The following is a 15,239-nucleotide window of genomic DNA, read 5'->3' as shown; positions in this document are numbered from 1 at the left end:
CGATAAAGGACAGAAATGGTATGGACCTAACAGAAGCAGAAGATATTAAGAAGAGGTGGCAAGAATACACAGAAGAACTGTACAAAAAAGATCTTCACGACCAAGATAATCATGATGGCGTGATCACTCACCTGGAGCCAGACATCTTGGAATGTGAAGTCAAGTGGGCCTTAGAGAGCATCACTACCAACAAAGCTAGTGGAGGTGATGGAATTCCAATTGAGCTATTTCAAATCCTGAAAGATGATGCTGTGAAAGTGCTGCATTCAATATGCCAGCAAATTTGGAAAACTCAGCAGTGGCCACAGGACTGGAAAAGGTCAGTCTTCATTCCAATCCCAAAGAAAGGCAATGCCGAAGAATGCTCAAACTACTACACAGTTGCACTCATCTCAAACACTAGCAAAGTAATGCTCAAAATTCTCCAAGTCAGGCTTCAATAGTACTTAAACTGTGAACTTCCAGATGTTCACGTTGTATTTAGAAAAGGCAGAGGAACCAGATATTGTTGCCAACATCTGCTGGATCAACGAAAATGCAAGAGAATACCAGAAAACATCTACTTCTCCTTTATTGACTACGCCAAAGCTTTTTACTGTGTGGATCACAATAAACTGTGGAAAATTCTTCAAGAGATGGGAATCCCAGACCACCTGACCTGCCTCTTGAGAAATCTGTATGCAGGTCAGGAAGCAACAGTTAGACCGGACATGGAACAACAGACTGGTTCCAAATCGGGAAAGGAGTATTTCAAAGCTGTAAATTGTCACCTTGCTTATTCAATTGTATGCAGAATACATAATTAGAAATGCTGGGCTAGATGAAGCACAAGCTGGAATCAAGATTGCCAGGAGAAATATCAGTAACCTCAGATATGCAGATAATACCACCCTTATGGCAGAAAGTGAAGAACTAAAAAGCCTCTTGATGAAAGTGAAAGAGGAGAGTGGAAAAAGTTGGCTTAAAGCTCAACATTCAGAAAACTAAGATCATGGCATCTGGTCCTATCACTTCATGGCAAATAGATGGGGAAACAGTGGAAACAGTGAGAGACTTTATTTTTGGGGGCTCCAAAATCACTGAAGATGGTGACTGCAGCCATGATGTAACGGACGCTTGTTCCTTGGAAGAAAAGTTATGACCAACCTAGACAGCATTTTAAAAAGCAGAGACATTACTTTGCCAACAAAGGTCCATCTAGTCAAAGCTATGATTTTTCCTGTAGTCATGTATGGATGTGAGAGTTGGACTATAAAGAAAGCTGAGCACTGAAGAATTGATGCTTTTGAACTATGGTATTGGGGAAGACTCTTGAGAGTCCCTTGGACTGCAAGGAGATCCAACCAGTCCATCCTCAGGGTAATCAGTCCTGAATATTCATTGAGAGGAATTATGTTGAAGCTGAAACTCCAATACTTTGGCCACGTGATGCGAAGAACTGACTCATTGGAAAAGACCCTGATGCTGGGAAAAATTGAAGGTGGGAGGAGAAGGGGATGACAGAGAATGAGATGGCTGGATGGCATCACCGACTCTATGGACATGAGTTTGAGTGAACTCCGGGAGTTGGTGATGGACAGGGAAGCCTGGCATGCTGCGGTTCATGGGGTCGCAAAGAGTCGGACATGACTGAGCGACTGAACTCAATTGAAATGAACATTAAAATAGTGGCAAATTCAGTTCAGTTCAGTTCTGTTGCAAAGGAGTAAGCATCTTTTAATTTAAGCATCTTTTTAATTTCATGGTTGCAATATTTTAATGTACCCTACACTATATATTCAAAATTTAGCCAATCTCTTATTGTTGCAATTATATGACTTTCATTTTTTCTTTTCATTTCAAATAACACTGGGGTAAAAATTCTTGTACCTATGTCTACATCTCTCATTGTTCCTTTAGACTGAAATCTGGAATGGAAATGTTGGATTAAGGATCTGACATTTTCAAGGCTTATGATACACAATGTTCTTCAGTGGGATTTTAAAAAAATTTGTATTTCTAAAAACAGTGACTCAATTGAAATGGCTAGAGTCATATTCTGCATGGCATCCCCAGCCCCTGGTTACCTTATAAAACGCCAGTGTGAACTGTTTATGCTGTCAGCACCATTGCAGCAGTCAGCCTGAGCCAGGCTCATGGGGCTGCCATTTTGGCAGCCTCTGAACCTGCTCCCCTCCCTTGCCAGCCGGCTGATTATGGCACAGGCACTAGAGAGACCAAACAGGTCAGCAACCCAAGGTGACTCTAGCCATTTCCACTTGCTTCTCCGCTTTTCTGCACATATGGTCTTCAACACACTTGTGAAATGTCTCAGTCTCAATGTGAAAGACTGGGTGCCACTAAGGAGTAGCTAAATCCATTCCAAATGAAAAGAAAATAACAGCAAGCAACACTTTGGCTGCTGCCAGATTCCATTTTCAGAGTCTCCACTTCATACTTCTCATCAAAACCAAGTTACAGCAAAAGAGATGGATTGCTGATAATTGTGAAAGATGATTTTTTTGAAATTAAGAACCATATTTGATCTTGGGCGATATTAAGCTAGGTCACTAACTGTATGCTCGTGTGATACAGTTGGTAAGAAAGAATAAGGTGATGTGGAGGCAGCAGCAGCAGCACGCCTTACTACCTAGTTGAGGCAACGGCAGCCCCCGTTTAGGGCCTTGTAACAATCTTTCCAAGGACCAGTCATCACTGGACCATAAAGAACTTTCCTGAGGAGATCACAAAATGAATCTGTTTTCATTGAGCCTTTAATTAAAAGGACCAAGAATATCAAACCAAAGTAAGGTTTTATTCATCTACTTGGTTATGGAAAGATTAAAAGCAGAATGTTCATTTGCAAAATATATTTTAAATTCACCCAGTTTTAAATTTACTATTTTTTGCATCAATATCATACTATTTTTAGTAAATTACTTAATTTTTTGTGGTTAGGGTTAGTATTGTAAATTTCTAGTATTTTTTCCATTTTTGATGCAGAAAATGAGTTCAAATAGTTTAAGAAAGTGACTGGTAGAGCAGTTCAACTGAAAGGATGAACTGCTTATACTGGTTCAAAAAAGTAAGCCCCTGATTTTCACAGCATGTCCAGTCTGAGACTACATAACTTAAAAGGAATAAAAAAAAAAGTTACTGTGAAAACATCAGTAAAGAATATAAGGTAGAAAAAAAAGACAAAGAGCTGAGCCCTGATGAAATAAAGACATCTGAGCCCTGATGAAATAAAGAATACAAAGGCAGTAATTAGAACAAACTCATAAAAGAGTTAATGAAGAATATATATGCCATCTGTTTCCCATATTCCTTAAAGGCAGTACTGAAGGCATCTTATTGTTTTGATGTTACGCAGCATTCCTTCAATGTTGCTGTTTAGTTGCTAAGTTGTGTCTGACTCTTTTGTGACCTCAAAGACAGCAGCCCTCCAGCAACTCTGTCCATAGGATTTTCCAGGGAAGAGTACTGGAGTGGGTCGCCATTTCTTTCTCCAGGGGAATCTCCCCAATCCAGGGATTGAACCTGCATTGATAGGTGGATTCTTTACCACTGAGCCACCAGGGAAACCTATTCCTTCACTATATTGCAGTAAATAGCACCTCTGTTTACCCAGGTGGTATAAGTGGGACTGACTCCAGTCCTAGCTCTAGAGGTATTTGTCATCAGAATAGCCCTACCCTCTGGCCAAGGGATTGGAACAGAGAAGCCTAGGTCATCAATTTAGAGATGCTTAGGTTTCCCTGGTGGCTCAGCTGGTAAAGAATCTACCTGCAAGGGAGGAGATCTGGGTTTAATCCCTGGGTTGGGAAGATCCCCTGGAGAAAGGCATGACAACCCACTCCAGTATTCTTGCCTGGAGAATCCCCATGGACAGAGGAGCCTGGCAGGCTGCAGGGGTCTCAAAGAATTGGACACAACTGAGCCACTAAGCACAGCACAGCACAGGGGGATTTTACACTTAGGGTGTCTAGAAAAGAAAAAGTATGTGAAGCTATTTTGTAAATTTGAGAAAACTGAGATGCATTTAGGCTGCAGAGACCACCTCCCATTCCGTTGAGTACCACATTGGATTATATTCTCCTTTTCTCAATACAGTACCTCTACCTGTGTATGCAGAGGCAGTAGAGCCCAGGAGTTTGCTTTATTTGGGGGCGGGGGGTGGTGTTGGTTGTACCATGCAGCTTGTGGGATGTTAGTTCCCTGACCAGGGGTTGAACCCAGCCCTCAGCAGTGAGAGCGGAGAACTGCCGGGGAATTCCCTAGCATAGGAGTTAAGCGCATAAACTATAGAGCCAAACCCTTAATCTCAGCTGTTTCTTGCTAGCTCTGTGGCCCTGGGCAAGTCATTTGGGCTCTTTATGACTCAGTTCCCTTATCTGTAAAATGAGAAAAACTGTAGAGCTCAATGAGGTTGAGGTCTAAATGAATTAATACATCAAAGCACTTAGAACATTTCTTAGTACAGGGTAGTGAAAGTTGCTCAGTTGTGTCCGACTCTTTGTGACCCCATGGACTGAATTCTCCTGGCCAGAATACTGGAATGGGTTGCCTTTCCCTTCCCCAGGGGATCTTCCCAACCCAGGGAACAAACCCAGGTCTCCCACATTGCAGGTGGATTCTTTACCAGCTGAGCCACAAGGGAAGATCAAGTATAGACTGGAGTGGGTAGCCTATCCCTTCTCCAGCATATCTTCCCGACCCAAGAATCGAACCAGGGTCTCCTGCATTGCAGGCAGATTCTTTACCAACTGAGCTATGAGGGAAGCCCCAGTAAGTACTATATAAATGTTACCTATTATTGTTGTTGTCATAAGGATTAAATTAATGAGTAAAACGTGCTTAGAACAGTGCCTGACACAGTAAATTGTGCATAAATATTATTCACTATTAAGATCATTCATTCACTTCTTCAACAAATATTTACTGAGTATCTTTTCTGGCCAGGGTAATAACATCTTCACTCTAGCCCAGTGGTGTCCAAAAGGAATATAATGTGAAACATAAATGTGAGCCAAGTACGTAATTTAAAGTTTTCTAGCAGTCACATTTAAAAAGTAAAAAGAAACAGGCAAAAAGTACTTCAAGTAAAATATTTCAATCCAATATCCAAAATATTATTTCAACATGTAATCAATATTGGGTTTCCCATGTGGCGCTAGCTGTAAAAATCAAGCCTGCCAATGCAGGAGACTCAAGAGATATGGGTTCGATCCCTGGGTCGGGAAGATCCCCTGGAGAAGGAAATGGCAACCCACTCCAGTATTCTTGCCTGGAGAATCCCAGGGACAGAGGAGCCTGGCGGGCTACAGTCATGGGGTCACAGAGTCAGACATGACTGAGGCAACTTAGCACATGTAATCAATATTAAAAACTGAGGTATTCAGCATTGTTTCATTTTGTATTTCTCATCTATTGTGATTTTGCACATACAGCACATCTCAGTTCAGACTAAAGCATATTTCAACTACTCAACTGCCACATGTGGCTGGTAACTAACATGCAGTTATTTACATGAAAGTTCAGGGAAAGGGGGGGAAATGTTCTTTGTCCCCAGCCCATCTTGCTACTAATTTATCTATATCTATCTACCTACCTATATGAAATATGTATATTTTCAGTTTGCAAAGTTGTTTCACATTTGCTATTCATTATTTCATTTAATAGGAACATGCCTCACCTTAAGGATGAATTAGATTTTAAGAGGTGGGGAAGATTCCCATCAACAGGAAACCAATGAGCAGAAGCAACAAGGAGGGAAAAGGTCCATTAGGAAATTAATCATGGAGATAAACCCAAGAAGATATATCTAGGAAGGCCTCAATGCCAGACCAGGGAAGCTGAGGTGTTCATTGTCAGCTGGTGGGAAGAAACCAAAGGGGTGAGGAGAAAAGAGGCAAAACTGGATTAATCAAGTGGCTAAACATAGCATGAAATGGAGTGGGAAAGGCCAGAGGTAGTGGATTAGGGAATCACAGCATTAAAATCCGAGGAAGAAACAATCTAGATAGAGGGATAGGGGGACAGAGCCATCTGTCTAGTACCTAGGCGATCCTAATGTTAGTTTCCTTCCACCTTTCGGGACTGGGGAGACTTTTAAGGGCCTTTTAGATCGCTCTTTCTCTCTCTCCCTTCCTACCAACAAATACCTGAATACCTACTACCTGCCAAGGACTATGACAGACTTTGAAGATGTAAGAAGGAACAAGGCAGGTAAGAATCTGGACCTTTTACATCTTATGTTTTCTGGAAAGAAACAAGCCAGTTATGACAAAATATTTTCACCTTGTGATAAGTACTATGAATAATCATGGAGATGACAGGCCCGGAGAAGGAATTCATAAGTGGTGACACTTAAGCCCTAAGACCGAAAAGATGAAAGGAGCTGGCTGTGCAAGAAGTCAGGGTAAGAGTGCCCCAGGTAGAAGGAAAAGCACATGCAGTCTTACAGGCAGCAAAGAACTTGGGTGCTTGAGACTAAATGAACAATGCTGCTAGAGCAAAATTCCGGTGGGATTGTGGCAGGTGTAGTGAAGGGGGAATCAAATGGATAGGTCATGAAGGGCCTATAAACGCTGACAAGGAACTGGATCTTAGGACCAATAGGAAATCACTATTTCCTAAATTGTAGTGTCTAAAAGGTTGCAGGAAATTACTTCCTCTTTAAGATCACTCTTGCTGCAGTGTGAAAAACTCTTTAAGGCTGGTCTTGCAGCAGTGTGAAAAACTACTTAAGGCTGGTAAGGGTGGAAGCTGGGATTTCAGATAGAAGACAACCAGACAAGAGCAGGTAAGAGATGATGATGGCATGGCTTGTGTTAAGAAAGGTCCTTGGGAAAATTAATGTCCCCATGTCAATATTTGTGCAGAAAGAAACCTCTATGATTGCTATGCAAAAATTTCAGATGAAGGATATTGTCTTGTCCTAGTATGCACTTTGGGTGGGGGGGAACTGCTGTTGAAGAAGTCAACATGAAAATAAATGTTTGTTTATTCTCGATATTGGAACATACAAGCTTAGCACACATCGTTAATTGCAAAATATCATTTCCAAAATGTAATTTTCAATTTCATTTTAGTTAAGGTGATCAGGAACTTTCTGAGGATACAACACACATGGCTTGACAACTGGAGAAAAAAAAAAATGAAGTCCACGCAGAAAGAACAGCCAAGGACAGAAAAGCAAAGGGACAAGAATGAGATTGCCATGGTAAAGGACCAGAAAGTAGCCCACTGGCTGGAGGAGTAAGTAGCCATCAGCACAAGGTATGTGGTTCATTTTTAATCAATGACCAGGAGATGGCTTTTCATTCATCTGTCACCTCCACACTGCTGGTATATCACACAATGACGGTGTGCTCAGTCTCTATCCATAGGATTTCCCAGGCAAGAATACTGGAGTGGGATGCCATTTCCTTCTTCAGGGGATCTTCCCCACCCAGGGATGGAACCCGCATTTTCTGCGTTGGCAGGCGTGAGCAACCAGGGAAGCCCTGTATCACGCAGTAGCCAGGAATTAAAAAAAAAAAAACTAGCAGAGTAAAGTAGAGCTACCCCGCGCTACAGTATTTTTCACAAGAAATGGTAAAAACTCCACCCACTTCCAGCGAACCAGGAGTAGAAACATTAGTTCTAAAGAGAATTAGCCCATCGTCCAGAGAGTGCCTGTGTATTCCCGACGGCTTCACGATAAGGCTCTTTTCGGTTTGATCACCGTCTCCTCCCTTAAGGCCCCTCCCGGCACACCCTCAAAGATCTACAATTTTGGAAAACTCTCAGGAACCTCCTCCTGCGAGCGGTTCTTCAAGCCACTCCACACGTAGCCTTGCCTCCCCAGCCTTCGGCCCTCCAAACTAGAAAACAGCGCCTCTTCTCCAGCCGGAGCAAACCAGCTCCCCTAGAAAAAGCGAACGTGCACAGACTAAATCCGCAACATCACATCCGATGCCCGGCCCCAGCCGCCGCTTGACACCGGAAGTCGCTGGCGTGACGTGCCAAAAACTCCCGTCGGGGGCGTGTCCCCATACAGCCAATGGGCTCTGTCCACCTCCCTCCTCTGTCACCGTTTTGTCTATTCGCGGTCCTTGACGTCAGAGGGAGGCGCGGAGGGAGCTACGGAACCCAGGAGGGGCCAGGCGTCGCCGTCGCCCCGAAGGCGGAGGGGAGGCAAGATGGTTTACATCTCGAATGGTGAGTGGAGGGGGCAGCGTGGGCGACCTCCGTCCTGCGATATCCTGGGAAGCCGGACCCCGGGTTTCTTCCATCCTCGCCCGCCTGCCCGGCGCCGCTTTCCCGGGCACGCCCCCCGGCCAAATGGAGCTGGGGGCGAAGTCGCCCCGGCCTGCAGCTCCTCAGCCGACCGTCCCTGAGCCGGCGGCCGGGGCCGAGGACCCCTTGATGACTGCTGTGCCGAGCGTCCGGCGATCTCGCCCTCCTGGAGCTTCTGCTTGTGGGTCTTGAAAAGTGGTCTTTCCTTTTCGGGCGTCAGTGTCCTTAAGTATTAATAGTGAAGGCCACAGTGTGTACACCATCTGCGTTGCGCTGTGCCTCGGACACTTTTCTTAAAGAGTCGTTCGTGTGTCCACGCATTGAGTCTCTGTATCGCCTTATCCGGGTGAAACGTATTGTCTGTTTTGCGGGTGGAGACTTAGCCGCAGCCGGATTAATTAGTTTGCTCAGGATCACAGATGTAGTTCTGATGGTTCATTCGGGTTTCTATCGCCGGTAGGCTGACGTCAGCTTCCTTGCGGTTATCTACTACGCTGCCTCTTTCCGTAACTTGTAAGAGCCTGAACTAAAAGCTTTGGATAGACTTTTCCCCCCGCCCCAGGTGAGAGAGAGCTCGTCACGCAGGTAATTTTCTGCCCTAATTTTAAGGGGCATAGGGAGAAACAGCACTCCCTGTGGGAACAAGCTGATTATTGCTGGAATGGAGAAGCTAAGAGAGACTTAATTCAGTGGTTCCCCAAAGACAGTGAATGGAAAGAAAGACACAGTATGACTGGGAAAAATGTCAGAACTGCCGGCCCACTTGTTTGACTCAGGTGACACAAATGTCTTGGTGCCCTCTTAACTAGTTCTTGGATCACAGGAGCCAGACTGGTTCCATTTGAATCATCTGTTTATCTTAAGAGGCTATGGAGATACTGTAGTCTGAAGTCTTCTGGCTGAGCACACTTTGCATTTCTTTGCTTTTCAAAATCTCTCTTCTCCTCCTTGTCTTCCACCTAAGCATCTTTGAAACAGATAGGTTGATGAATGCTAAAACTCAAAAGTTTCGTCTTGGTTTTAGGCACTTGCAGACTTTGTGTTACATCCTTTGTGGTTAAGGCTGGCAGCTTCTATTATTTACTGACTACATGTATATATTTGTAGCGTGTCTTGTGTATGCCTTGTCGTTTTTCATCTACATAAATAAAGTCTTATTAGGGCCTCTAATCTCACTTGTATCGGAGAAGGCAATGGCAAGCCACTCCAGTACTCTTGCCTAGAAAATCCCATGGATGGAGGAGCCTGGTAGGCTGCAGTCCATGGGGTCGCTAAGGGTCGGACACGACTGAGCGACTTCACTTTCACTTTCACACGTTGGAGAAGGAAATGGCAGCCCACTCTGGCGTTCTTGCCTGGAGAATCCCAGGGACGGGGGAGCCTGGTGGGCTGCCGTCTCTGGGGTCACACAGAGTCGGACACGACTGAAGTGACTTAGCAGCAGCAGCAGCAATCTCACTTGCATAGTTGAGAAATGCAAGTTGCATTCAAGCCACTTGTTTCTATCTGAGGGAGAAGAAGTTTCTGCCTTCAAAAACTGGGAGAAAAAGCACAAAAAACTGAATGGTACAAATGCATTCAGTAGACTCTTTAGAACTGCATAGGAAGAAATTGACCAGTTCTAGTTAGATCTGTTTTCTTAGAAGGACTGTATCAGTATTTCATAGGTGACAAAAATTTTCTCTTACTGTCAGATGACTTTTTCTTCTTACAACAGTTCTATATGATGACTAGTCTTGGAATGCTTTTTCTTAGGGAAGGAAAATGTCTCAATGATGCAGAGCTAGTAAGAGGCAGAACCAAGCCAATCACATACTGTTGTAGTTGTTTAGTTGCTCTTTTCAGCCCCGTGGACTGTAGTCCACCAGGCTCCTCTGTCCATGGCATTTGCCAGGCAAGAATACGACGGTGGGTTGCCATTTCCTTCTCCAGGGGATCCTCCCAACCCTGGGATCTTCCGGACCTAGGGATCAAACCCATGTCTCCTGCATTGCAGCTGGATTCTTTACCACTGAACCACCTGGGAAGCCGTCAAACTCTGTAGTAGCCCCCTTTTCTCAATAGCTCTGTAAGAGCTCAGATCCAAGTGGATACTGAAAGTAATCTGGTCTGTGAAAGAGGAAAGGTAAGCTGTTGGGCTTCCCTGGTGGCTCAGAGGTTAAAGCGTCTGCCTCCAATGCGAGAGACCCGGGTTCGATCCCTGGGTTGGGAAGATCCCCTGGAGAAGGAAACGGTAACCCACTCCAGTATTCTTGCCTGGAGAATCCCATGGACGGAGAAGCCTGGTAGGCTACAGTCCACGGGGTCGCAAAGAGTCAGACACTACTGAGAGACAGAACGAACGAACGAGCGAAGCTGTAACGGGGTGGGGGTCAGGGTGGGGGAGGTGGCAGTGAGTGTGGTGAAGCCTTTGGGAAAATGGAGAGAACAGGTAGCTGACAGATGGCTCTTCTCTCAAAATATTCTGACCTGTTGATTTACAAGACTTAATAGAGTATTCACTTTTCCTGATATAGCTTCTGTTATTTAAAGTGGTTTGAAAAATAGATGCATTTTTCTGTAAGATAAAACTATAGAGTCTGTAATTAGGATCAGTAGCATTCTGTTAAAGAAATAGCCGTAAGCCAAATTCTCTTTAGTACTTAGAGCACACGAATTTTTTGACTTGTAGGAATTTTAACATAATAACTTACGTGGTTATGAAGATTTTAAGAGTATGTATAAACAGTCTTTTTATCTAGGCAAGAGACTTGGTAAGTGAAAGAGATATTCCAAACATATTTAGGAAATGGAAGTGGTGTGAGCATTCTTTATGCTCATTCGTTTCCTCAAAATGCTTGAATAAACAGATGTTTGTACTCCCATGTTCTTAGCAGCATGTTCACAGTAGCCAAAACGTAGAAGCAACCCAAGTGCCCATCAGATGAATGGATAAACAAAATGTAGTATACCCCTACAGTGGAGTATTCATCAGCCTAAAAAAGGAAGGATATTTTGACATATTCTACAATATGGATGAATCCTGAAGATATTGTACTAAGTGAAATAGCCAGTTGTTAAAGTACAAATAGTGTATGATTCCTTGTGCAAGCTTCCTAGAGCAGTCAATTTCATAGGGACACAAAGTAGAATGGTGGTTTTCAGGGTCTGGGGAGTGGAAGAAATGGGGAGTTAGTGTTTAAGGGGTGTGGAGTTGTAGTTGGGGAAGATAAAAAGCTTGGTTAGTAGCTGATGATGATGGTTGTACAGTAATGTACTTAATGTCATAGAATTGTACACCTAAAATGATTAAAGTGATAAAATTTTCTGTGTCTATTTTACCTCATTAAAAAAGAAAAATAATTCTTGAAATGTCACCCACCAAAAATGACAAACTATAGGAGGCATTATTTGACATATGAAAGGAATGACCTCTAGATCACAGAGCTTCACTTCCCCACACCTTTCCTTAGGACCATATACACATAACAGACTTCTCCTTGCATGGACTGTTTGGGACAGCAAACATGTTGAAAATTGAGCTTATGATTGTTACCCGACTGATTAAGTGTAATGTGTCTTGTGTCAGGGATTTGTTGCATTAACCAAAGTTTCTTCATTCTTATCTGCAGGACAAGTGTTAGACAGCAGGAGTCAGTCCCCATGGAGATTATCTTTTATAACAGATTTCTTCTGGGGAATAGCTGAGTTCGTGGTTTTGTTGTAAGTATGTAGTGCTGTTAATAGCCCTGATACTTAAGTTGACAGAGGTACATTAGAGATATTATGTTGGTGTCTTAAAGAAGCTCAGCTTTCCTGAAGCACCTTTCAGTTTTGATTTTTATTAATAGTTTTTCTAAGGGAGATGAAGACCTGTATACTGGTAAAACTCCCCTCAAACACCTTGTATGATTATAAATATCTTCTTGAGTTAGTAAGGTTGCCTGTGCCTTAGCCCTCGTGGTAACCATCTCAGCCTGCAGCTGTGGGGCCAGACCAGCTCTTTCTGTTGCCCAATGACCTGCCTCAGTTTCTGTTACTGCCGCCTTTCATGTGTGCGTGCAACTTTTATTGCGCGGTATACAATGAGGAAGCAAGGTTTAGATCTTGAATTTTAAAAGCTCCCAAGCCATAAACTTTTTTCCTTAAATAAAGGATTAGCATCAATACACAGGATACACATAATTCACCATAACTTCAAGCAATTCTTAGTTAAATTCTTTTTGTTTTGGTCTTTCATATTCTGTTTTATGAAAAATTTTCATCAACTACTAAAATGTCTTACTCATCCAAAATTTAAATATACATTTGAGTGTCTCATGGGCCAAGAACTGCAGAGATGTGGGAGATAGTTTCTTCGTTGATTTTAATGTCAGTAAATATTTTCGTTTTACAAGGGGCCTTGGGGAGGGCATGACGGTGGGAGGTGGACATCAGAGGTTATTCCAGGTGGGAGAGACAAAGGAAAGGTGGCAGAGAAGTTTGAGAATCAGCCTGTGATACTTATACTTAATCTGAGGGTAGCTCTGGTATATAAAGTTTAATCTGATGGCTGCATGTAGCATAAATTAAAAGGGGTAAAATGGAAGAGACTCCCATAGAGAAATATAACAGGGGATAGAGAGGCCTAAGTTTCGGTACTCACTGCAAAACTTCTTTGCAGTCTCTTAGAAATTTCACCTCCATATTGCTTGTTTAATTAATTTAGTTAAATTTTAATTTAATTTAGTGAAATCCTTTCCCCTTTACAAATAAAGAAAATTCCATTTAAAAGAATTCCCAGAAAGCCCTGTGCCTCTGGCATACCACCTCAATCCCTCCTTCCCCAAGGTAACATCAGGTAAGCTTTTGGCACAGGAAATAAACATGCAGTACTTTAAAAGTAGTCTCTGGGGCTTGACAATCAAGATAGAACAGAGGAAGAAAGTTGCAGTTGACTCTGGTTTCAGAGTCATTCGTAGACTCTGTCTAGAAGAGTTACAGCAAATAAGAAAGACAAGGGATTGGTAGCTTTGGCACAGAATACAGTGTACTATGTTGAAGCCTGTATTTGTGATAGATGGTGTTGTCTAGCTGGCCTCAAGAAATGGGGCTTTGGAGCAAAGTCAGTTTAGTCTTCCTCCCACAGAGATGATAGTTGAAGCCATGGAAATTTTACAGTGTTGAAAGTGGATCTTCTGTTGTTTTCTGCCCCTTTCAGTTTCAGAACTCTGCTTCAACAAGACGTGAAAAAAAGAAGAGGCTATGGAAGCTCATCTGATTCCAGATATGATGATGGAAGAGGGTATAACATTTTAAATTAATAAAGATGTTTTTACCCCTCTGTGTAATTTATTAAATTATAGGCAGACAGACATAGTTAGACTCATTTAAAGGCTTAAATTCTATTTTAAAAAATTAATGCATTACTGTAAATCAAACACGTTGCCTCTGATTTGATAATCTGAATTAATCTGACAAAGCTAAATACATCAAATATCCTATGGGAAAAGTCTAAATTAGAGAATGAAGAGTGATGGTCAACGTTAAAATCTAGAGATTTCTCTTTAGAGTCTATAGATTTCCAGCTGCTAATGGAAATCTCAAGACCCAGCAGCACTGGGTGAAGCTTGTGTTTCCATATGGCTAAAATAAACTGGAGTTGGGTTTCAGGTAGGCATTTATAGATGCTCAGTTTATCATAATTCTTGCTTGACTCACTTTTCCTTATGTGTATAATGTGTCTGGTCTCTTTCAGTATTTGAATTTTCAGCTCAGATCTAAATGGTAGTTCCTATTTTAAATTAAGAAAAGGATTATTTGAGTGTTTGAAAAGAACCTACTAAACAGTAGAAATTAACTTGTCTTATCTTAGGCCACCAGGAAACCCCCCCAGAAGAAGAATGGGTCGAATTAATCATCTGCAGGGCCCTAATCCTCCTCCAATGGCCGGTGGATGAGGAAGGTAACTTATAGTCTGCAGTTCTCCAGAGATTTCTTTTTGAAAATTCCTCCTTAGGAAGGCTTTCTTTAGGAAAATAGAAGTCACAGCATTTTATACTCAGATGTCTTATTTGGAAAAATATTTATATCTTAACCCTTGAAAAATTATCTTTTGAATCAAACTGTCTTTTGAAGAAGGTTTTATAACATGCAAGGACTGAGTTTTTCATACAGATCCAAATTACCAATTAGTAACTATTATAATGTTTTCTTTTAGGTAAATGTCTGCTCTAAGAAGCAGACAACTGTACGTGCACATTAATAGCAGAAGGAAACCATCAACCGAAATGGAGTGCTGATCACGCTGGACAAGTTAGATGAATGTGTACGTCTAAATAAGGATTGCTCTGTGTCCCCACAGACGAATGAGGTCATGCTGGGAATTCCCTCCGCAGGGATCTGGCATGACTGACACGCAGTTCTATAAATGCTTGTTTGTCTCATCTTTTTTGTATCGTCTGTGAAAGTGTTAATATAGTTTTAATAAGTAAATATTTTTAGGTTACAAAGCTGACTTCTCAATTTCTCATCTTTATAAAATTAAAACTCAAAAAGCTGCAAACTTGAAGGAAAATAAAAGACCGTGTTATTGAGTACTATTAGTGTCACCTTTTTCAACTTATAAAATCTTGTTCATTGTTGGGTTTTTTGTTCTCATTTATAAATAAATCACTGTGCTTATTTCAGTAGTATGGATATGATATCTATGCTCTTGAATTAATTTTTAATCTTAAAATCTATCTGTCCCATGGATCTTTAATACAGTATGTCTTCAGTTCAGTCGCTCAGTCGTATCCGACTCTCTGCGACCCCATGAATCAAAGCACGCCAGGTCTCCCTGTCCACCAACTTCCGGAGTTCACTCAAACTCATGTCCATAGAGTCGGTGATGTCATCCAGCCATCTCATTCTCTGTCATCCCCTTCTCCTCCTGCCCCTAATCTTTCCCAGCATCAGAGTCTTTTCCAGTGAGTCAGCTCGTCTCATGAGGTGGCCAAAGTATTGGAGTTTCAGCT

The 15,239-nt window shown here is 42.3% G+C and overlaps 1 protein-coding gene across 2 annotated transcripts; it reads left to right on the top strand.

Moving 5' to 3' along the window:
• The first annotated feature begins 8,069 nt into the window (after positions 1 to 8,069).
• Positions 8,070 to 14,819, top strand: SELENOK (selenoprotein K). Of its 2 annotated transcripts, XM_088831617.1 has the most exons (5): positions 8,070 to 8,184; positions 11,874 to 11,964; positions 13,442 to 13,525; positions 14,096 to 14,185; positions 14,441 to 14,819. In XM_088831617.1, the coding sequence occupies exons 1-5, from the start codon at positions 8,166 to 8,168 to the stop codon at positions 14,442 to 14,444; spliced, it is 288 nt and encodes a 95-aa protein (XP_088687743.1). In that variant the 5' UTR covers positions 8,070 to 8,165; the 3' UTR covers positions 14,445 to 14,819. The 2 variants fall into 2 exon arrangements, with proteins under 2 accessions (XP_088687743.1, XP_055270070.1); XM_055414095.2 differs by lacking the exon at positions 14,441 to 14,819 and having other exon boundaries at positions 14,096 to 14,189.
• Positions 14,820 to 15,239: the final 420 nt, after the last annotated feature.

This window comes from Moschus berezovskii, chromosome 24 (genome assembly GCF_049115385.1).
Source record: "Moschus berezovskii isolate FMDL1 chromosome 24, NW_MosBer_1.0, whole genome shotgun sequence".
NCBI classification, from domain to species: domain Eukaryota; kingdom Metazoa; phylum Chordata; class Mammalia; order Artiodactyla; family Moschidae; genus Moschus; species Moschus berezovskii.
Note: the sequence above shows the minus strand (reverse complement) of the source record. Positions and strands in the feature narration are given on the sequence as shown.